The sequence below is a fragment of a genome, unplaced genomic scaffold (genome assembly GCF_019419815.1).
Source record: "Pyrus x bretschneideri cultivar Hongxiangsu unplaced genomic scaffold, Pyrus_bretschneideri_v1 Contig36, whole genome shotgun sequence".
Taxonomy (NCBI): Eukaryota; Viridiplantae; Streptophyta; class Magnoliopsida; order Rosales; family Rosaceae; genus Pyrus; species Pyrus x bretschneideri.
The window spans coordinates 18,427-41,460 of record NW_025999679.1 but is presented as its reverse complement, the minus strand read 5'-3'; the positions used below and the strand labels follow the sequence as shown (position 1 = coordinate 41,460).

General features: G+C 38.1%; 2 protein-coding genes across 2 annotated transcripts; one reads left to right on the top strand and one right to left on the bottom strand.

Annotated features, from left to right (window-relative positions):
- Positions 1 to 10,566: 10,566 nt before the first annotated feature.
- Positions 10,567 to 13,470, top strand: LOC103948677 (heterogeneous nuclear ribonucleoprotein 1). The gene is given in 4 exon segments (XM_009359728.3): positions 10,567 to 10,903; positions 11,945 to 12,440; positions 12,443 to 12,820; positions 12,823 to 13,470. Coding segments are annotated over 4 exon segments (1,398 nt in total). The 5' UTR covers positions 10,567 to 10,681; the 3' UTR covers positions 13,125 to 13,470.
- Positions 13,471 to 14,793: 1,323 nt separating this feature from the next.
- LOC103948676 lies at positions 14,794 to 22,670 on the bottom strand. Its single transcript, XM_048591893.1, is given in 26 exon segments — positions 14,794 to 14,971; positions 15,054 to 15,159; positions 15,261 to 15,341; positions 15,436 to 15,572; positions 15,682 to 15,775; positions 15,853 to 15,923; positions 16,028 to 16,189; positions 16,277 to 16,336; positions 16,435 to 16,497; positions 16,624 to 16,747; positions 16,854 to 16,909; positions 16,995 to 17,090; positions 17,225 to 17,327; positions 17,443 to 17,591; positions 17,783 to 17,811; positions 18,093 to 18,273; positions 18,440 to 18,487; positions 18,489 to 18,564; positions 18,738 to 18,885; positions 19,305 to 19,383; positions 19,483 to 19,542; positions 19,893 to 19,994; positions 20,312 to 20,417; positions 20,681 to 20,898; positions 21,850 to 22,057; positions 22,421 to 22,670. Coding segments are annotated over 25 exon segments (2,589 nt in total). The 5' UTR covers positions 22,024 to 22,057; positions 22,421 to 22,670; the 3' UTR covers positions 14,794 to 14,905.
- Between the last annotated feature and the right edge of the window lie 364 nt (positions 22,671 to 23,034).

Sequence of the window (23,034 nt, the reverse complement as noted above, 5' to 3'; positions counted from 1 at the left end):
CGAGTTTAATAAAGCAGGGAGGCAGAGACAACAAACGAAGCTTTTTGGTTTATTATTTGTTTGCCTTTTTGATTCATGGGAATTTATGGAAGGAGTCATGTTTCTTTGGTAATTTGGACAAGGAATCCGTTGCCTTGTACGAAATTCAAATCTACTTTATTGGAAGTTGACCGTTGAGAGATGTTAAATTTACTTGACATCTTAAAATGTTTTTCTTCTCGAGACTGCTCGTCTATATACCACCACATAATAGTATATGAATTATTGAGTCCTGATCAAATGAATCATATGACATGTGATCTATGGCAAATTATTTGTTCACTCTTATAGTGGGTGGTGTGAATAGTGACAACAATTTGTTCAAGCTTTCAAGGCTGGTGGTGATAAAACGGTGAAGCAAAAAAGTGAAATTTGGTTATGGCACAAGACACTAACATAATTTGGATCCCTTAGGAAATTACTTTTGTCCTTATTTTCTCATATTTGTGGAGTTGATTTAAGTGTGATATCGATGTTATTGGAAAGCTTTTAAGGCCGTGTCTCTACCTTATTAACCACATTCCCTCCAATATCTTAAACTTTCGAACTCCTATTCAACTCTCCTCCAACACTTCGAAGTTCACCACGTCTTAATCCTCAAGCACCAAAAAGTAACTTGGACTCACGTGTCGCGAAGCGTATATTTATAGAATATGTTCATGATCAAACAGGGTAGTATTGCTATGATCCAAGAGCAGCACCAGCCCATTTCCCAAAAAATTGAAAAAATCATACTCCAACCCAGCCCTGAAACTAAGGCAATTGGTGAGCCCAGTTGTGCCGCACTACCCACCCAGTCAATTCATGCCCGACTGTGTACCCTAGTGGATCTGTGTTATGGTGATGTTAGCCACGTTCAAATTTTTATATGATGTGTTGAATAAGGCGGCATCGTCGTCTTCATCGAAGAGGAAGTCGAAGGAAAGGCCAAGGCTCGATGAGATTGGGAGAACAAACCCGAGTGTTACAGAAGATGGCTCGGCAATCCAGATTGCCTATCAGTGATTAGGCCGAACGCTTCCCAACAAAGTACTTTCCAATCCTCGAAAGACAAATTGGTGAACTGACAGCTTTACAACACAAAGTCCTAGGAATAGAGGGCAATGCCTACTCAGACGTCAATTCTAGGTCGTGCGGCAGCTATCTAAGAGAACATAAGCCTATGAAGGGACATAACAGCTAATAAATAGGGCACTCGGGTGCGGGTTCCCACCAACTCCAAAGTTGAGCAAGGCGCTCTTCATGTGCTGTCCTCCTAAGAAAGCATGCAAGTGGATCTACACAAATGTCACTTCATTGCCACGTGTTGGCCAAAGAGTGAATTGACTGTTAGAGACAATCAAATGTTAAGTATTATATATTATACAACAATTGCACAGTTTATTTCGAATAGTAATTTCACAAGGAAACAATATATATATATATATATATATATATATCTATATATCTCACAATATAAACAATTACAAAACTGAATTAATGAATCACAAAACACTGACTTGGTTAAGAAGATAGAGGCTTGCAGTAGCAATCTCCTAAGACAGAAATACGTCCCTACACCAGTGCAGTAGTTCAAATGGACGTCTATCTTGCAGGATACAACTATCTAATCCAAGTTCTTGCACTCAAACTTGGATTCTTGGCGAATTGGTTGTGTGGTTCTCAGCGAAATATGGAGGAATGAATATGGAAAAACTTGATTCTGGTTTCTGATTTTTATTGCCATATATATAATGGCATAATTTGAACTTCTCCAACCGTTCAGGCTTATCAGTTTTTGTAAAAAGAAAACCGAATGCAACTGTTCAATAAAAACTGAACGTAACTGTTCAATCAGTTTTATCCTTTCGGAAAAAACTGAATCCAAAAAATCAAAAACGTAACTTGTGTTTTTCGTCCATCCGAGCCCAAGAGCCCCAAGGCCCAAGGCCCATCTTTGACATTTAATATATACACCCAAACTCTCCAATTCTAAGGCCCAAGGTCCATGGCTTTGGCCCAATTCTTTTCAAACTATAAGTGAGTGAACTCACTTATAAAGACTTAATATGAAAGGTGTTTGGGCGATGTGGGACTCCAAGTCCCACAGAAAACACAAGTTCCAACAATACCCCACATTTTCTATTCAAACTTTAGCAATACCCCACATTTGAATTGAAAATAAGATACTAGCTATATTAGTAATGTACTTCCAGAGAACTTAGATATGATACGCATCGGGATAGGTGTCTTTTGGACTTGAACCTTCTCTAGTGAGTACTTATCGGTTTTACCTAATGACGCAGTGAATTTACTATCTTGAACTGATCATTCTTTGTAGTAAAATCGAAACAATAAGTATCACACATATCACATCTGAACACACGTCAATTCATACGGTTGAGTTCATTTTGGTCCTGAACATATCCTGATTTCATGAGACCTTTAGAGAATTGTAGCCATACCAATTCTCAAAGATGCGATCCCACATCAATCTCATATAGGTAATGCTAATAAGGAATATCTTGTTCTATTCATCTTAATCATAAGATATTAGCATTATTAAGAATAGATATTCACCCTTTTCGTCTTACAGGCAACACATAGTTTTCCATCATAAGAATGAGCAAAGATATTGTGTTGTTTACGTTGAGTTTTCCTCAACTAGTTTGCCTATTGAATCTAGACCATGGGATCTCCAATTAGCTAGGTTAGGTTTCCGTCAAGTTATAACTCATTGAGTTGGCTTTAAACCCATTCCCCTCGATGTAAATGCCACTTGATCCTTGGATAGGCCTTTTGTCAAAGGATCGGCAATATTCTCCTTAGATTTAATATAATCAATGGAAATAGTTCCATTCTTGAGTAGTTGTCTAATGGTTTTATGTCGTCGCCTTATATGTCTCGACTTCCCATTATATTCAGCGTTTTTGGCTCGACCTTGTGCAGCCATGCTGTCACAATGTATACATATTGCAGTCACAGGCTTGGACCAGAATGGAATATCTTCCAGAAAATGTTTAAGCCATTCAGCTTCATCAGCAGCTGTATCTAAGGCTATAAACTCTGATTCCATTGTCGAACGTGCTATACATGTTTGCTTGGATGATTTCCATGACACAGCTGCTCCACCAAGTGTAAATACATATCTACTTGTGGATTTACTGTCTGTGCTCCCTGAAATCCAATTTGCATCACTATATCCTTCTAATACTGGGGGATATTGAGTGTAATGCAAACCATAGTGCATTGTATGCTTTAAGTATCTTAATACCCTTATTAAAGCATTCCAATGATCTCTTCCAGGATTACTTGAATACCTACTTAGTCGGCTTATTGAATAAGCAAGATCAGGTCTTGTACAATTCATAATGTACATCAAGCAACCTATAACTTGGGTATACTTCAATTGAGATACGCTCTCTTCTTCGTTTTTAGTAAGTTTATGAATGGGATCAAAAGGAGTTACTGCAGGTTTACAATCATAATGTCCAAACCTTTTTAGAACCTTTTCCACATGATGTGATTGAGTTAGGACATATCCATCTGAATTCCTTAGAATTCGAACTCCAAGAATCACATCAGCTAATCCCATATCTTTCATGTCAAAACTAGAATTTAGCATTTTCTTTGTGGAGTTAATCACATCTTTGTTTGTTCCCATTATAAGCATGTCATCAACATATAGACATACAATAACACAAGCATTTTTCGTTTTCTTAACATAAATGCATTTATCACTTTCATTGATTACAAATCCATTTGTAATCATATTATGATCGAATTTTTCATGCCATTGCTTAGGCGCTTGTTTGAGTCCATATAATGACTTAATCAACTTGCAAACTTTCTTTTCTTGACCTTTGACAATGAAACCTTCAGGTTGATCCATATATATTTCTTCGTCTAATTCACCATTTAGAAATGCAGTCTTGACATCCATTTGATGTATCTCAAGATTGTACACAGACGCTATAACTATTAATAACCTTATAGATGTTATTCTAGCTACTGGTGAATAAGTGTCAAAATAGTCAAGTCCTTCTTTTTGACGATACCCTTTGGCAACTAAACGAGCCTTATACTTGTCTATGGTACCATCCGGTCTCAATTTCCTCTTGAAAATCCATTTGTGTCCTATTGGTTTATTTCCAGGAGGCAAATTAACCAATTCCCATGTATTATTTTGCATGATGGATTCTATTTCACTTTGAATAGCTTCTTTCCAATAAGGTGCTTCAGACGATTCTAATGCAGCCTTATAAGTTTGAGGGTCCTCTTCGGTCACAAAAGTGAGGAAATCAGGACCAAAATCCTTTGCAATTTTTGCCCTTGGATTTGAACTCTCGAAGTTGAGGCATGATTATCGTCATCATTTCTTGTAGTAACCTCATGTACTCTTTTGTGTCAAAACATATGACCTATCTTTGTAAGGAAAAATTTCCTCAAAGAACTCAACTTATGCAGATTCAAGTATAGTGTTTATATGAATGTCTGCAATTTCAGATTTATGAACCAAAAATCTATATGCCGAACTATTATGGGCATGACCAATAAATATACAATCCACTGTTTTTGGTCCAAGTTTTTGTCTCTTCGGAAGAGGCACTTGAACTTTTGCAAGACAACCCCACACTTTCAAGGTTTTATATGTAGGTAACCTACCTTTCCAGATTTCATAAGGAGATTGATTAGTCTTCTTATGTGGAATTCGGTTCAAAATCGTATTTGCAGCAAGGAGTGCCTCTCCCCATAAATTATGTGGTGCACCAGAACTGTTCAACATGGAATTAATCATATCCTTCAATGTACGATTTTTCCGTTCAGCCACTCCATTTTGTTGAGGAGTATATGGTGCTGTTGTTTGATGTATTATTCCATGTGTTGAACAAAATTCTGCAAAGTCATTAGATTCGTATTCACTACCTCTATCCGATCTTAAGACCTTTATTCTTTTGTCTAGTTGATTTTCGACTTCGGCTTTAAATGTCTTAAACATGTTTAAAGCTTCATCTTTACTATGAATCAAATAGACATAACAATACTTGCTGCAAACATCAATGAAGGAAATATAATAGTTCTTTCCTCCACGAGTTGGTGTGGATTTGAAATCACAAAGATCACTATGGATTAAACCAAGTATTTCGTTGGATTTTTCCACTGATTTATATGAGTGTCTTGCATATTTAGATTCTGTGCATATCTCACATTTAGATACTTTGTTCATGGAACATTTTGGCAATAGGCCTAAGTTAACCATTCTTTGAAGAGAACGAAAATTAACATGACCTAATCTTGCATGCCATAATGTAGAGGACTCAATCAAGTAAGCAGAAGAAGCACTTGGCTTGTTATTATTATTCATAGCATTAACAGAAAGTACATTCATTTTGAAGAGCCCCTCAGCCAGGTAGCCCTTTCCTACATACATCCCACCTTTGGTGATTACAAACTTGTCAGATTCAAACACAATTTTGAAACCTTTGTTACTCAGAAGTGATCCAGAAATCAGGTTCTTACGAATATCTGGAACATGCAGAACATTGGTAAGTGAAAGCTCTTTTCCGGAAGTGAGTTTGAGCGTCACTTTTCCCTTCCCTGCAACGGCAGACGCAGTTGCATTTCCCATGTACATATTTTCTCCACCATCAACAGATTGGTAAGTAACAAATAAATTTCGATCAGCACACACATGCCTTGTTGCTCCTGTATCAACAAACTAGTCATTTGAATTAGTCAATAAATTGACTTCAGAGACAACAGCAACAAATGTGGCTTCTGCAACATTTGCTTGATTGGAACTTCCAGAATTCTAATCCTTCTTATGGCGGCAGTCCTTTGCCCTATGACCTGTCTTTCCACAAACCCAGCAACCTCCCTTGATTTTCTTGAAGGTTTTCCCTTTCACAGCAGTCATTGCTTTCTTTGCAACATCCTTGCCTTTGTTTTTCTGATGGTGCCTTGCCTTGTGTGAGTCACCTCCTTCCACAACATTGGCCTTTGCCTCCAGCGATGAGACATCATACTTCTCATTTTTTCGATGATCCTCCTCCACACGCAGTTTGAGAATCAACTGATCCATGCTCATGTCTTCAGTTAGATGCTTCAGATAAATCTTGAAGTCCTTCCAATTCGAAGGCAGTTTCTCTATGATAGAGCCAACCACAAAACCTTCTTTCAGACCAAGATTTTCTTCATCTAACTCATGAACAATCACTTGGAGTTCTTCAACTTGATTGACAACAGACTTGGTGTCACTCATCTTGTAATTCAGAAATTTTCCAATTACAAACTTCTTGGAACTTGCCACTTCAGACTTGTACTTCTTATCCAGAGACTCCCACAGATCTTTCGCTGTCTTATATGATGAATAAACATCATACAGAGAGTCATCTAGAGCATTCAGAATGTAGTTCCTGCATAGAAATTCACTGTGAGTCCATGCCTCTATAGCCTGCAGAATTTCGGCAGGAATGTCTCCCTCTTCTGGTGCTTTGGGGGACTCAGAAGTAATCACATGACTCAAGTTCAGAGTTGTTAAGTAGAACAACATCTTCTGTTGCCAACGTTTGAAATCAACTCCCTTGAACTTCTTAGGTTTCTCAACGTGTTGCTTGACGACACCAACATTTGATTGATCCATGGTTCTGTCTTAGAATGTTAGAGACAATCAAATGTTAAGTATTATATATTATACAACAATTGCACAGTTTATTTCGAATAGTAATTTCACAAGGAAACAATATATATATATATATATATATATCTATATATCTCACAATATAAACAATTACAAAACTGAATTAATGAATCACAAAACACTGACTTGGTTAAGAAGATAGAGGCTTGCAGTAGCAATCTCCTAAGACAAAAATACGCCCCTACACCAGTGCAGTAGTTCAAATGGACGTCTATCTTGCAGGATACAACTATCTAATCCAAGTTCTTGCACTCGAACTTGGATTCTTGGCGAATTGGTTGTGTGGTTCTCAGCGAAATATGGAGGAATGAATATGGAAAAACTTGATTCTGGTTTCTGATTTTTATTGCCATATATATAATGGCATAATTCGAACTTCTCCAACCGTTCAGGCTTATCAGTTTTTGTAAAAAGAAAACCGAATGCAACTGTTCAATAAAAACTGAACGTAACTGTTCAATCAGTTTTATCCTTTCGGAAAAAACTGAATCAAAAAAATCAAAAACGTAACTTGTGTTTTTCGTCCATCCGAGCCCAAGAGCCCCAAGGCCCAAAGCCCATCTTTGACATTTAATATATACACCCAAACTCTCCAATTCTAAGGCCCAAGGTCCATGGCTTTGGCCCAATTCTTTTCAAACTATAAGTGAGTGAACTCACTTATAAAGACTTAATATGAAAGGTGTTTGGGCGATGTGGGACTCCAAGTCCCACAGAAAACACAAGTTCCAACATTGACAACTAGCATGTCAAATCTATGCATTTTTCTTATTAAATGGAAATGAGGTAAAATGTTTGACCTTGGGAAATAGGAGCTCATTGAGAGCCTATTTGTAACCTTGTATTCAATATATTTCAGAGACTCAGAGGACATAGCCCAATTTTTAGGAGTAAACCACTTAATCATTGTTGTTGTTGTTCAGTTGTTACTATCCTAAATCATGAGCCCACCAAGGGCCGACATAAGATCATTATGGTCTTTGTTAGCCTCACCAGTTTTGAGCGTTAATAGTCACCAGAATATCTTCGTCATCAAACCAGACAATGCAGCAAACGGAAATGCTCTGCCGTTGCAATTAATGTTGAAGAACACAAATATTGACGAGACCCAAGTGAAGTAACTAGAGATTTTGGCAATTGCAAGCCCTTTGAACCGGATCTAGATTAGATCCATGAATACTCAAATGACACAGACTCTGATTTTGTTAAAATTTGACATAGTGGCGCCAAAGACGACATGGGAGAAGATGTCGTTGTGACGGGAGTCGAGGTGGGATAGGCAGTTGGTATAGTATGAGAGGGATTGAAAGGGGAATGATGATGAGTTGGAGTTAGGCGGTGGTGGGTTGCCAAAAGGTGTAGAGGTTTGTGAAGTTGGAGAAGAATGGGAGATGAGAGAGAGATTAAAAGTGATGAAGTGTGAGAAAGATATTCCTAGCCATCTTTTTGTTTTTGTTTGATGTGTTGGATACGTAGGTCATCTTTTGTTAATTTTTTAATACCAATTGTTCGAGAAAATCATTTGCCTATTACGTAATTGCTTGGACAATTATTTCCTTAAAGGGTGGAATTGCTCTACGACCTCTCAACACTCCCTAATCCTACTCTAATTAATATACCATCATAATCGAACAATTACCTCCTCAAGATTCTCTTTCTGATGAAGACAACATTTGAGTACACATTTATGTTGAAATTATGATGGAACCCCAACTTCCTTCACCTATTGTTCATAATAGATATAGTCTTGATTGTCTCCAATGCCCCTGCGCCCCGGGGGGGGGGGGGGGAGAAACTAAAAAAAAACCTAAAATTTGGGGCAAATGGGATTTTGAGTTTGGGGGTGGGAATTTGGGTCTGCAACCCCCTTAGATGGATAAGGGAAGCAAGTGGGCTAACGGCCCCAGGCCCCTTAGCTTGTAGTTGCATCATGTGAAGACAAGACAAGGGCGAGCCCCGCGTGTCAAATGCAATATGTCAAATAGATTGTCTGCAGGGGAGTGCACGATAAGCATCCTTTCTACCAGTTGATGTCGCCTACGGAATTTAGAAGGTTCAAAAGTAGGGCGAAGAATGAAGTAGTCGTTCAGAAGGTTCTCATGCCAAATTTATCTTTCACGATGAACAACTTCATGACCAGCAACCCAAACCGCCATGTTTCGCCTATCATGAGCCTCCAACAATGCTTGGTGACGAGCAACAACAACAACGTTTTGATGGTTATCTTCTTCTATATCAAATGCTTCTAGTATATGAATTCGCTTCTCACGACTGAACCCATTGAAAAATGAAAGTGCTTAAGCAAAAGTATGAGATTTAAGAAAGAGGTGTGTGTTTGCCTAGAATTCCTTCTTCTTATAAAGAAAGAATTGAAGATAGCAAATGTGTAGGAAATCTGATAAATAGTATGTAGGACATCCAAACAAATAGTTCACATTATGTGAAAAATAGTTGTCATATTGAATCCAATGATGTCCAACTCAAAAGTATCTGAACAAATTTTTTTGAATTTGAATTTGAATTTGAATTTTTTTACATATCAAAATGTTCGTAAAAACAAGATAAATTATACAAAAACTACTAGCAAAAACAAGATCAAAGAAATACAAAAGTTCAACAAATTATCAAGTTGAGGATGGAATTATAGGTCCCTTACCTTGTAGGAAAAAACTGACTAACCTTATACGTATTGCTGAATAGTTGAAAATATGGGGCTAAATGTTGAAAATTCTCACCCTTGAGTTGGAAATAGCCTTACAAGTTCACAAAATAAAACATAAAATTCATTTCAATTATTTTCTTTTTAAAAGAGGGACCAGTTGGTGGCTTCGCCATAGCAGTCCACCCTTCAGGGGCTACGAAGACTCACAGAGGTATTTTTGCCTCCTTTTGGTCACCATCGTGCAATTCACATACACTAATATGAGCAAATTTCTCACCCTTGAGTTGGAGATAGCCTTATAAGTTCACAAAACAAAACCTAAATTCATTTTAATTATTTTATATTTAAAAAGGGGACCAGCTGGTGGCGTAACCACGACATCCACCCTTCCAAGGGCGGGGAATACTCACAGAGGCATTTCAACCTCTCTTGGCCACCATCGTGCGATTCACAAGCACCAGAAATTGAACCAAAGACGTGTCGTGTGGAATATAGGTCTGTAATTCGTCCCAACCACTAAGCCACCCCATGATGGTTATTTTAATTTATTAGGTTTCATAGCACAAACCATTGGACAGGAAACAATTGAACTAATTTTGGTGCATAGGATGATACTTCCTCTCTAACTTGACATTATTTTACCTTAAAATATTATAATCAAAATCATTTAGTTTCTTTATTATCATCTAAAACTCATTTAAAAAAAAATTCTTTCGCTTTAAAGAACATTTATAATCATTCACTTGTGTAAAACAAATTAATGATTACAATAACAAACATCATCCTAATGATGAACCGTCAGTTTCTTTAATTTATATGAATAATTAAACAGTCCTTAAATTAATTGAATTTTTTTTTTCTAAAACAATTATTAGATGATGCTAAAAAAACAAACAATTTGGAAATGAAATGATGTCATGTTAGTGTGACGATTTTCCCAGTTACTGTGAATGTCTCTGTGCATCTCACGTGACAATGAGCCAACTCACTGGCGGATTTCGACTTACATCAAATCCAAACCGTACAAAACATCAAAGTCTTCCCGACCAACCAATGCAGAAAATCTCATCCGTCCAAACGCGTACTTCCATCTCCCAAGTCCCAAACTCCCCCCAATCTCGAAGCATACATACGCACTCGACCCGTTCTCTCTCTCCTTAGTCGGCCACAAACCCTTCCTTTCTCTCCCAAATCCCAAACCCCCAAAATCCAAAAACACACCTCCGAAATTACATAAAGATCGAAGCTTTCATTCTCACACGCAGTCAGTGAGAAGGAGAGGCAGTGAAGTGAAAACCCGCATGGATTCAGATCAGGGGAAGCTTTTTATTGGTGGGATTTCATGGGAGACCTCGGAGGATAAGCTTAAAGAGTACTTCAGCAACTACGGCGACGTTTTGCAGACGGTGGTTATGAGGGACAAGGTCTCCGGCCGCCCCAGGGGTTTTGGGTTTGTGGTTTTTGTAGATCCTGCTGTTCTCGATAGGGTTCTTCAGGATAAGCACACCATCGATGGTAGAACGGTGAGATTTAGATTCCCATTTTTTATTTGTTTTTTTATTTTTAGTGGGTTTTTGTTTAATTTGGTGTTAAGCTAATTGGGCCTCTATTTTTTAGTGCGCTTTAGCTGGTCATTGTTAATTTTATTTGATTTTTTGAGATTTAGTTTCTAGGTTTTGTAATTCTGCTAGTCTGGTTGTGAATGTATTCGTTCTCGTGTCCAGCTTTATTTTATTTGACATTGAAGTATGTATAGTTGCAGTTTTTCTGGTTTGCTGGTTGCTACTATGTTTGCAAGTAAGACTTTAATTGAATTTGTAAAACTACGGCTTGGCTGCTAAATATAACGTAACGTTTGCTTGTTAAGAGCTTTAGTCTTTGATTAATTGTGTTCACTGTATTTATACCAAGGAGCAAGAGTCAAAAACATTTGTATTGGAAGCTTCTAATGTGTTTTTCTAAGCTGATGGTATACATGTTGTTCTGTTGTACTTCTGTGGGTTTGCAGTAGTGAGCAATAAGTTATTCTTGTGAACAAATGTCTGGATGTGTATTTATTTACATGCTATGAAATCATTCTTTGTTATGTCTGTGACTGGGTTAAGGGTTTAGGGTTTACGACTGGTTTGCATGTCAAGTGTTTTACATCCCACAATGATAATGATGCTAACATTTTAGCTTGTAACAGTTCTGGAAACTTTTCTATGGATTGTATAGAAAATCGTGTAGAAAGAGAAATTGTACCATACTTCAGTGTGTTAGGCTTCCAAAGAGGATTTATATATCTAAAGTGGTTCTTGTATGAGCCATGCCACTATAAGTCACCTTTTAACCATTTTGTACTGGCTGCACATGTTCGGGTCGGTAACTGATTTAAAAAATGGTCCTTACGGACAATATTTTCTTGTCAGTGTTGCTTATGATACCCATTGATATATGGACACCATTGAAGCTTTGAGTATTATTTCTATAAAGTTGCTTTGGCTCTTGCTTGTTATTTAAGATCCACATCCGTGACACACAAGGTATTTTTCTGCTGCATAATCACAAGTTTGAATTTTCAGGTTGAGGCTAAGAGGGCCCTATCAAGAGAGGAGCAGCAAACTTCTGGAAGAGTTGGAAATGCTAATCCTACTAGAAGTGCTGGAAGTGGGGGAAATGTTAGGACCAAGAAGATATTTGTTGGAGGGTTGCCCCCCACTCTTAGTGAGGAAGGATTCCGTGAGTATTTTGAATCTTATGGCCATGTAACTGATGTAGTAGTAATGTATGACCAAAGTACTGGACGTCCTCGTGGTTTTGGGTTTATTTCATTTGACACTGAAGAAGCTGTTGATAGGGTTTTGCACAAGACATTTCATGATCTAAATGGTAAGCAAGTGGAAGTTAAGCGGGCTCTTCCCAAAGATGCCAACCCTGGTGGGGGTAGCCGTAGCATGGGCGGCGGTCAAGGTGGTGGCGGTGCTGGTGGTGGTGGTTATCAAGGCTATGGGGTATCTACTGGCAACCCAAATTCATATGATGTCCGAATGGACTCCAATAGGTACATGCAATCCCAGAGTGTGGAGGTGGGTTTCCACCTTATGGTTCTTCTGGGTATAGTGCACCCAGTTACGGGTATGGTCCTACCAGTAATGGAATTGGCTATGGCAGTTACGGAAGTTATGGAGGTACCAATACTGGTTATGGAGGGCCAGCAGCTGCTGCATATGGAAACCCTAATGCCCCAAATGCCGGTTATGCTAGTGGTCCGCCAGGTGCCCCTAGAAGTGCGTGGAGCTCTCAAGCTCCCTCTGGATATGGTGCTATGGGTTATGGGAATACTGCTCCTTGGGGTGTTTCAAGCGGCAGTGCAGGTACAGGCAGTGGTGGCCCCGGTTCTGCACCTGCTGGTCAATCACCTAGTGCAGCGGCTGGGTATGGAACTCAAGGTTATGGTTATGTGGGTACAGTGGAACGGATGCGTCCTATGCAAATCCGTCTGGATATGGAGCTGTTGGAGGACGTTCGGGGAGTGTCCCAAATAACAATGTTGGTGCTCCAGGTGGGGAGCAAGGTAGTACTGGTGGCTACGGTGGAAGTGGCTATGGCGATTCAAATGGAAATGCAGGTTATGGAAATGCTGGTTGGAGATCTGATCCATCACAAGCTTCTGGAAATTATGGTGGTCAGGCAAATGGTGGACAAGTTGGTTATGGTGGTGGGTATGGAAGTGCTCAGGCACGACAATCCCAGCAGCAGTAATTTTGATGGTTGACTGTTTCAATTGAAATTGCATCCTATTTTATGGATCTGTATCTCTTTATGCATGAGCTAGTAATGGTTTCTCTTGACGAGCGGCAGTAGCAAGAACAGCTCAAGTTGGATGACAATGCTTTGGGACTGGTTGGATTGCTTAAGTTCTAGTAGTTTGCAGTTTCTATTTTGGTAGCCTATAATAAATAGTATTTTAGTGCGCACTAGATGCTCCTATTTAATTTTTGCTTCTGAGTGGTGTTAAATTTGGCGTGCTTATAATTGTCTACAAGCTGCTAGTGGCATTTACCTTTTTGGCCGTAGTGTTAAAGCTAAAGTATTCTGTTGTTTGAAATCTTATCATTGCTTTATTTTCCAGTTTATTTTTTTGCTGAAGATTAGATGCTTTAGGAAGTTTGTCCACTAGGTGCTATGCTTGATTTGATATGACAAGTAGGAATTACAAAGATGTAGTGAGGGTAGTTCTCTGATAGCAATGGAGCTATGGGCTGTTCACTTCATAATGGGTAGCGATAGTCGTAGTGGTAGTTGACACTTTGACGATGGCATAATCATTTTCCCCCTGTATTTGGCCTTGTGTTGTACAGGAGGAAGTGCACGAGTTGTAAAGTGAAGTGTCCATCATGGCTGAAGACGAGCTTCATGGTGGGGCATGTTCATTGGGGGTATGTTCGAGATGGAATGAAATTTTGGGAAGTTTGTTCACTTGAAATTAATCAGGTCATTCTCCAGTCAGGCCATGCCAACACTGTCAAATTCTGCAGAGTCCTCGAGCTCACATCATTGGTATCGTAAACGTCACTCAGGTTTGTGGTTGCATGACAGATTGTGAGGTGAACAGCCTTGGCCTACGGTATGTTGACTTGAGCAGCTTACCCAGTATCACTATTTGATTGTGGAAGTCTGTTGATCGTAGGATAATTAGAGAAGCAGAAAGGAGGCGTCTGTTAAAAATAGTTGTGTAGAACTTTAGAATGAAGTAGAAGAGCCATTGCTTTTTTATTTATTTATTTATCCAAATTCGAGATCACGGTAGATTTTGTTATGCAGTATTTGAGTAAGAATCATGACTGTTGTAACAGTACAGGCTGTTTTGTTTTTCTCCTGTCCTTGTTTTAGAGTACCCTGCCCTATTTCTTGCCCTGTTCCATGTCTTGTTACTTTGTCTTCTTTCTTGTGTTGTGGTGAGCGTTTTGTGCTTCGAAAAGCCGGAGGTAGCGCGGTGAGGGAGATGTCTTATCTTGTTTCTATGTACAACTGTTCTTCCTATGTTTTAGATTCCTTCAAATTGGGCAAAGGAAAAGATGGTAACTGCCTAGTTGTTTCAGTTGTGTTTACTTGATCACTATATTGGCGCAAACTTGTGCACTTAACGTGATCGAGTTGGATTTAATGGCACAACCTCACCAACAGAGTTTTGATACATTGCTTTAGTATCTTCAAAAGATGTAGGCGATGGTTCTCATCCTTTCGATCACAAACCAAGGCAGATAGGTTTTTGTTTTCAATCTTTGCCGTGAAGGTGCAAACTTGCGCCACTCATTTAAGGACTACCATGCATCGGGGACGTGCGTGATTGGGCTCGATGCACCTCCCGTTGCACCCCCGTTCCAAGTAAGCTTCTTTAAGAAACAAGGCGGCCTTGATGCCGTATAAATAAATAAAAGAAAACAGTTTTATTATGAAAAATAATAATTAAAATTAAAGCAAGTCAGCTTGAGCTTGATTGTGAGAAATTAAAATTAAAGCAAGGAAAAATAAAAGGAAAATCAGCAACACTTGCCTTCGTACGGATTGCTGAATGCCGGAACATTGCCGGGGCGTGAAAACACCATCTGCATCGCATATCTGTACTTTTAGCTGTGCTTGTAGCTTCAAACAGCATTCATCAATGTGTTTCAAAGTGTAGAAATGTACCTGGTAATTTCCAAGAGTACACGTCCTAAAACCGGCCGCGCAATAATCAAAATAATACTCCCACGTCCGGATGAACTTTTCATCGAATCCAAGAGCGAGTATTTCACTACACATCCAAAGTATTTCATCAACATTTACAATGTCTAAATCATGCTTACTCTAAAATGCCTTTGGGGAGGATTCAGAGTTTAGATCAAATCTTCTTACCTTTGTCTCTCCAAGAAATTTTTTCTCCAATATCTGAGTGTTTGGAAGTAATGGATTCCAATGTTTTCCAGGTGCTCCACACTGCAGGAATGAAGTTTGCAAAAGTCAAAACAAAAATCGCATACCACCAGGTTAAACCAAACGATGGATTTGTTCCCGTGATAACAGATCATACCAGAGTCTGGAAGAAGCAGCCATTGCCGATGTTACCCTACTTAACGAAGGTAGACATCCACCCGGAAAAATATATTCCTTTATGAAGTCTGAACTTTGCCTGTACTCATCGTAGCGCTGATCTGGTATTGATATGAACTGTAAGGAAAGATAAACCACCCTTAACTATTAGCGACATATTGGATGTCACAGTTTATAGGAGTTGCAATTTATCAGTCAATGAACTAACAACTTGTTGCAATGTTACCTGTAGAACAAGAAGGCCATTTTCTGCTAGCACAGATTCGCAGCACGAAAAGAATTCGTCCATAAATTCATGCCCCACGCTTTCTAGCATCTCGCTGCAAAATTCCACCACGGATCAAGTTATTTCCAGGAGTATTATTCATGAACTAAACTTGGTCGGAGCAACACTAACCAAGATATAATTCTGTCATATTTGTTGTTAGCAAGCTGGCGGTAATCGCACAGAAGAAATTTGATGCGGTCCTGGTAGAATTCAACCGAAATTACATATAGTTCGCGTACGTGCACATGCATTCAAAACCCTTGATATATGCTTATATAAACATGCTATTCACAACATTTGATACCTGAAGGCCAGCCTCTTTCACTTTCTCTTGTGCATATTTCAGTTGTTCCTCGGACAGTGTGATCCCGGTGTATTTGCAACCTGTTTGTTTGACGACTTTAATAGCTAAGCTTCCCCAACCACATCCAATCTCCAGAACTTCATGGTTCTTTTCAATTCTAGCCTGAATTATCGGAAGGAAAAACAAATTGAAATAGCACAGAAAGAAGGACAACCACCTGACGGAGTTGTTAATATAAAAGAGACTTGCCTTTTCAATCAGAATGGAGATTTTCCTCAGCTGAGCAACCTTTAAATCTTCATTTTCTGTCTATAGAACGATTTAACATAGAAACCGAGATATAAGTTAAAACTACAGTGTACTTTCTTTCATGCAGTGTAAACTGATTGGAAACCAATTATTCTGACCTTAAATACAGCACTGGAATACGTCATTGTCTCGTCCAAGAACAGCGAGAATAGTTCATTACTCTAGAACACACAGAAAGCTAATAGTGAGCTGTGACGAGATCCTTGCCTCCGTTCCAAATACCTTTAAGATACTCAATGGGAAAAGATAGAAAGTAATAATGAATTTCAAGGTCATAATTTGTATACCAGGTCATAATGACGAGAGATGTTCCTGCGAGCCTGAGTGAGAGTATTTTGCCTCGAAACATGCTGGAAAAAATATTTTGCTGATGCTATACTAGCTGTGAATAACAATGGCGTCCACCATCCCCTACAGCGAAAATAGGTGAGTCCGGATTGTATTGAGATTTCATTAACTACTAGATAAGAGCTATATCATTATTCAAGTTTAAGCTAGTAACCAAGTCTCATCACACCTTTTCTTGGTCAGTTTTGAGTCCGAAGAATTTGCGTCTCTGTTGGCGATGAGAATCTGGAAAATGAATTAGCAAGATGATTACTTCTGTGAATCTGCAAAGTACACAAATGATTTTGCACCGGACACTGAATTATCTTACCATTATAAGATTTAAAAGACCTTTGTCTTTGTCAACGAATGAAAAATCCCCATTGATATATGCATCTGCTAGGCCTAAATCAGCCTGTGTCATCACCTGCCAAACAAATCGTACTGCTTATCAGTGAAAGTGATTTCTTGCTTTCACAATGAGATCATTTCCCTTGACGTTAATTTCGTGCAGCACATAATTCACACAAAAAGTGTCAAAATCATAGTAACAATACATACCTTCCAGTAAAACTGAGGATTATGAACTTTAATAACACATTTCAGAGAACACCCTTTTCCGGTTCCCTCAAAGGTGAAAATTGTTCCTCCTTCCTCTAAGAAACTATTCGACGACAATGATATATTAATTATCTTGATTAAGTACATAACTTATTCGACACAATAAAAGAAAGGATGCAATAACTGGAAGATTCTTATGAAACACAAGTACTACTCACATCAAACATCCGGTGGAGATAAAATGTGTAAGAAATCTAGTAACAAAAAGGCGTGCCCCTGTTTCTGTCAGCGACGGAACCATGTGTTTTGGGTTGTCCAAGAGGGCACAACCTTTTCCAAGCAAACCATGTGCTGCAGCCATTCCAGCCTGCAAAGTAGTACACTTCACTGTTAAGCTGAAATCCACCAATTTGATAGATTCTTAGGCAGCACTATATCACTTAACCAAAAACGAATAAATGTGTAGGATGTCAATCAATTTTGAATCTTTTTACATAACATGTTGAATTGGTTAATACAGTAAAATGATCTTTAAGAACTTATGTTGTCATACCGTACCTTTAGTCCATCCTCATGGAAGCCATACCCTGAAGAGAAAACAAAATGTAACATTAGACGCTCAGATGATTCGGAACACAAAAATATCAGCTCTGAGCCATGAAAATTAAGGTAATCCTGAATATGGTAGTCATCTAGTTAATTCATTAGCAAGAAACATGTTTTCATACTTGAGTAGCAAGATATTCATCTAAACACATTTTTGGTCAATATGAAGGAGTAATGACATTCAATTGTGTCTTTATTCAAGATAGCGAAAATATTTGATAGCTGAAAAACTGTCAACTTCTCCTGAGCAGGTAAAACTCACCATTATATGCTCCACAAAACCAAATTCCTCTTTTTCCTTGAATACGAGGAAGCTCAAGCGAAGCCTTCGATGCAGCAACAGATGGGACTGGATGGCTTGTCGACCACTTAAGCAAGGTATGTTTTGGTGTGTGTTCTGGATTCAGGGTCACAAGAAATGGAAGACCGGTTTCATCAATGTTCTGCACATTCCGAAATTCCAGAGACTGGTTAAATCGTTGAACAGCAAAGTGATCAATCTTTTCGAGTTCCACAACTTCCTCCAAATCTTAACCACACAAGGAACAATATAGAACATATTAGATCAAAGTCCATGTTTCTAATGTTAAGTCTAACACACTATTTTACCTGGAGCACATTGAGCCAGTATGTCAAACAAACTTTGTTGCCATTACTTTCCGCGAAAATTCCACGCACTCCATGCTGCTGGGTTGCGGGGCATTAAATTTTTGTCACGATGCAGAAAAATGTCACTGCCAATAGAGAGTTCAACAATGATAGTGTATTGAGTGAATTAGCTCCAGGAGCAGCAATTGCCATCCTCCAGCAGAATGACAATTATCCAATAGTTATTAGGATAGTCACTTGGAAACTGAAATTAATTGTCACTGCAAATGATAATTCAGTGGGGGGAAACAAAGTGTACCTGTACACATATTGGAAAGCACCAAGAACTCTCAACTCATCCGATGTGGCCTGGTCGCCTAGAATTCTCACGGCATCAGGAGCGTGGACAGCCATTATGCATCCATTGAATACTTCCTCCAAACCATCACCAGAGATTACAGTGCAACCTGATATATCTCATATAAACTCTGTTAATACTTAAGTTTTAAGAAATCCACACAAAAATAAGCCATACCAAGTTTCTACTAACAAGTTAAACCAAGAAAAATTGTAGTACTGCAAGAACTCATACAAGATCAAATCAAGAAATGGAAACAAACAGACATGAAGTTGGATAGTGCAATTAAAGTGTTTGAATTGTATACCCTCCGACAATGTATAGAAAGAGAAATCTTAATTCCGCAGGAGGAATCTGGTTGCCCCTGATTCTGTTATATTATGTAGAGCAACGGCTAGCCCCAAAGCTAAACCCGTCAAGGGAATGGGGCAGCAATGTATATCAAGCCAACAAATGAGTCATCACATGAGAAACAAGTTCATATATAAGGAAGAAAATGGAGTCTCAGCTATCAGTGTCACTACCGACCCTCATCAGATGTGGAAACCCTATGTACTTCAGAGCTAGTTCTTATGTGACAGCCTTTACTCTCCAGAACTTCTCTGACCTGAAATGTAATCCAAATTACTTTAAATTAGAACGCTAAGACTATGGAAACAAGGCAAGCAATGTATATATGTTATTCCCAGAAGCAACAAATTAGCACCTTCTTCACATAACAATGTGAACGCCATCTGACAGTAAGCCACTGTGGACGCCCAAATAGCTGCAAATAAACGAGGGCAAAGCCAAAAGAGTAAGTACTTAGTTAGGTTCCAAACTCGCTATTCATGTGAGTCGAACCTAAGACCCTTCACTTACAAGTAAAGGCAAATATCACTAGACATAGTGCTACCTGACTCAGATTGGTTTTGATTTAGATCTCACATTCTAGCTAAACCATGTTATCATAGGAGATACTTTTTCTTGATCACTTGTCGAGAGGGGATTTGAACCTAAAACTTCTTCCAACATCGAAAGAGAAAACCACTAGTTTCTAAAAGAGTTCATATGTTATGCTACATTTTAAAATAGTCTTTTGGGCGTTAACTGAAGGGGAGAAATATATGAATGTACCTGAAGTAGATGATGATTGCGACAAAATGAAAGAACAGAGAAGGCTGAGAAGCTCATAACTCCTTCTGAAGGACAAGACCAGATTGACCCACATACTGGAACCTGCACTTACAATAATGAATGTCATTGCCATTGCAATGCCCATCAAGTAACTGAATAAACTTAACTCGCACATGCAAGTAATTTCTTTCGTTTTTTAAGTTCAAAAGGCATGGGCAACGTCTGTGTGGTAGTGAAACATGATTGATTGTTATGGTAAATATAAGTAGATATTTATTGATATTGTACTGTAAAATGAAGATATGATCAATCACGTTGTATACTGGTATTTTACCATGTAACTATATTTCAGTACTGCAAAATAATTTTTCGAAAAAAGTGAACCGAAAGGCTCAAATTTGCTTAAGTAGTAGTCTCACAAGATAAGCCTTCTGAAACAATTCAGAGTAGCCACGTGACTTGATAAACTGCCCCAAGGTTTCACTGCGATCAATGTCCTGGTTGTTCTCAAGCTCCCCAAGATAACTGCAACAAAAAGCATCAAAATCATATTTCATCATTTTGATGTAACTGCAATAAAACAATCTTTGTTTTTTGTTTTACTTGCCTAAGATACTTATGCCGTTAAACTCTGAATTTAGATCATTCGTGATACTTGTCATTATCTAAATGTGTGGATTAGATTCACAATGTATATGACAAGATAAACATATTCTAGTACGAGAAAATTACCCTAATATATAAATTATAATGTGACGGTGAAAGATGACCATTTAGTTGTTACTTACTTGATTGCATCATGTTTAAACTTTGTTATTTCTCGAAGCATTTGCCAGAAGTATGGATTGATCAAGTTGGTCTTTTGTGCGAACAAGCCCGACAAACCATTTCTGCTGCCCCATTCACACCCCCGTCCATTGTCTAAGCTCGCTGAGAAGGACATGTCAGATGTCTCCATATCAACCCCAAGGCTCTCAAAGAACTCCATCATATTTGGATAAGTGACCTGCAGTCCAGTTTTCAAATATACAGGAATATATAGCCACACATCAGAAATTCTAAGCCTTGCATCATACTATATAAGCTCCTTGACGTCTGTATTATTTTCAATTGATTTTGAGTTAAATGCTCTAGTTTGAACACGTTACATAGCTAATGTTGTTGTATGGCTTGATACAAGTCAAGGATTGAGAACAAAATCTGATATGAGAAATTCTTAGTAATCTACAAGTTATTGTTCTGCTACTAATAGCACCAAAACCTTTTAACATGAAACCCAACGCTGGCCTGACTAAACGCCAAGGTATTAGATCTAAGTTGTGGACAATATCATATCTTAAAATTAAATTAATATTAATTGTTAGGTAACAAAATGAAAGGATATAAAATGCACAAGCGACCATATTAATCATTTAGCTCCTTATTGTGCATTTTTTTTTCTACATTCAATGTTATTTTCCATTACCATTAATTGTAGGGCCGGTCCAAAGATTTTTAAGATCCAGGGGACGCCAAAAAAAATGCTCTAACTTTATATAAGAAAATTATTTATTTACACACGTAAGACATCAATAAAATTATACTTAGAAAATCACTTCAAACTTAATAATTTAGAAACATAGAAAGATTAATTTATTTTGTATCGAGAGAAGGAAACAAAAAAACTCCGGCCTTACAACCAGATAGATGATGATTTTTGTTTTCCATCTGAACTTTGAAAGTATTTTTGTATAAATCGTGAGGCGTTTTTCTTATTTACCAACCTTGTCAATATGGGACTCAAAAAGTAATGATGTCAGTCTTTAAATGATATGTATTAGTAATGAATAGTGACTAAATTAAACCTTTTGATGACACATCATATAATTTGCAAATTTGCTCTAAAAATTTGTTTTATGTATTACTCATCGTTGAAGATTAGACTTGAATTGAAACAAGAAAATAAGAAAATACTTACACGATTGAAGACCATGAAACCAAGGTCCAAATCAACACCATCAAATGTGACAGTCCTGGCATGGCCGCCCAAGTAGTCATCCTTCTCATACACCACCACTTCCACCCCTTCCTTTGCAAGAACATAGGCAGACACCAACCCACTAATCCCAGCACCAATCACTGCCACTCTCATCTTTTCACTCAGTTTTTCACTTCAAATAATCCTCCTGCGGAAAAAATTAACCCAGAAAAAATGCGAAGCTGCTTTAAAGAAGCAAAGAGAAAATTTGTAAAAATGAGCACGAAAAAAAATAAGAAAACGATTCCCGCACTCCTTTTTATCTTCTGCACAAAAACATATACGAGTAGAAATCACTTCCATAAATAAAAAAGAACTTGAATGAAAGACCTAAATTCACCCACATTAACCTTCCAATGCTTTCATTTTCATGGACTCAAAACACATAAATTCCACCATTTTTCCTCAAATGTAAACACTTCGTACTGATGGGAAAATTTTGACAGCAATGTCCTTAAACTAGTTCACTAGAATCCCGTGAGGAAGAGAAGTTTAAAACAGTAAATGTTACCACAATGTTAAGAGCTTCCGAGTTTTTGAAACTGATAAGATGGAAGCAGAAAGGTCACCGTTAAGTTTGCAACTTTACCCTCTCATCCTCAGTCCCAGAAAAAAACAGTAAACAGATAAGCCAAGTAAGGTCTAGGTCCATATAATACTGACAATGCGCCATGCTGGTCCATTTATACTTGCGATGAGATAATTAATTATTTAGAGTGTTAGGACTATTTATTAAATTAACTAATTACTTCATCATCTCATTACTTCACAAATATTGCATCTGCAACTAACAAGGAATCAGAACATTTTGTGTGCGTGTATTAGAGAAAAATATTAATGGAATAAACAAGTTCTTAAGATATAATTTTAAAAAAGATGGAGCATGGACAGTCGTAGTTGTCTTCTGCCAGCTTTGTCTCAAAGCCATAAAGATTCTAAATAATTTGTTACCGTCCACACATTTTGGTAGCTAGGTTTTTGCCAAGTTTCCATGAAACTTGGTCAATTAGACACCATATGTACAAGTCCTAATCCAAATCGGCCTCTCCCCAATCAAACGTTTTACGTTTAATTTTCTTCCTTCAAGAAAATCGTGCATGTGTTTGGAAATGGGAAGAAATAGTT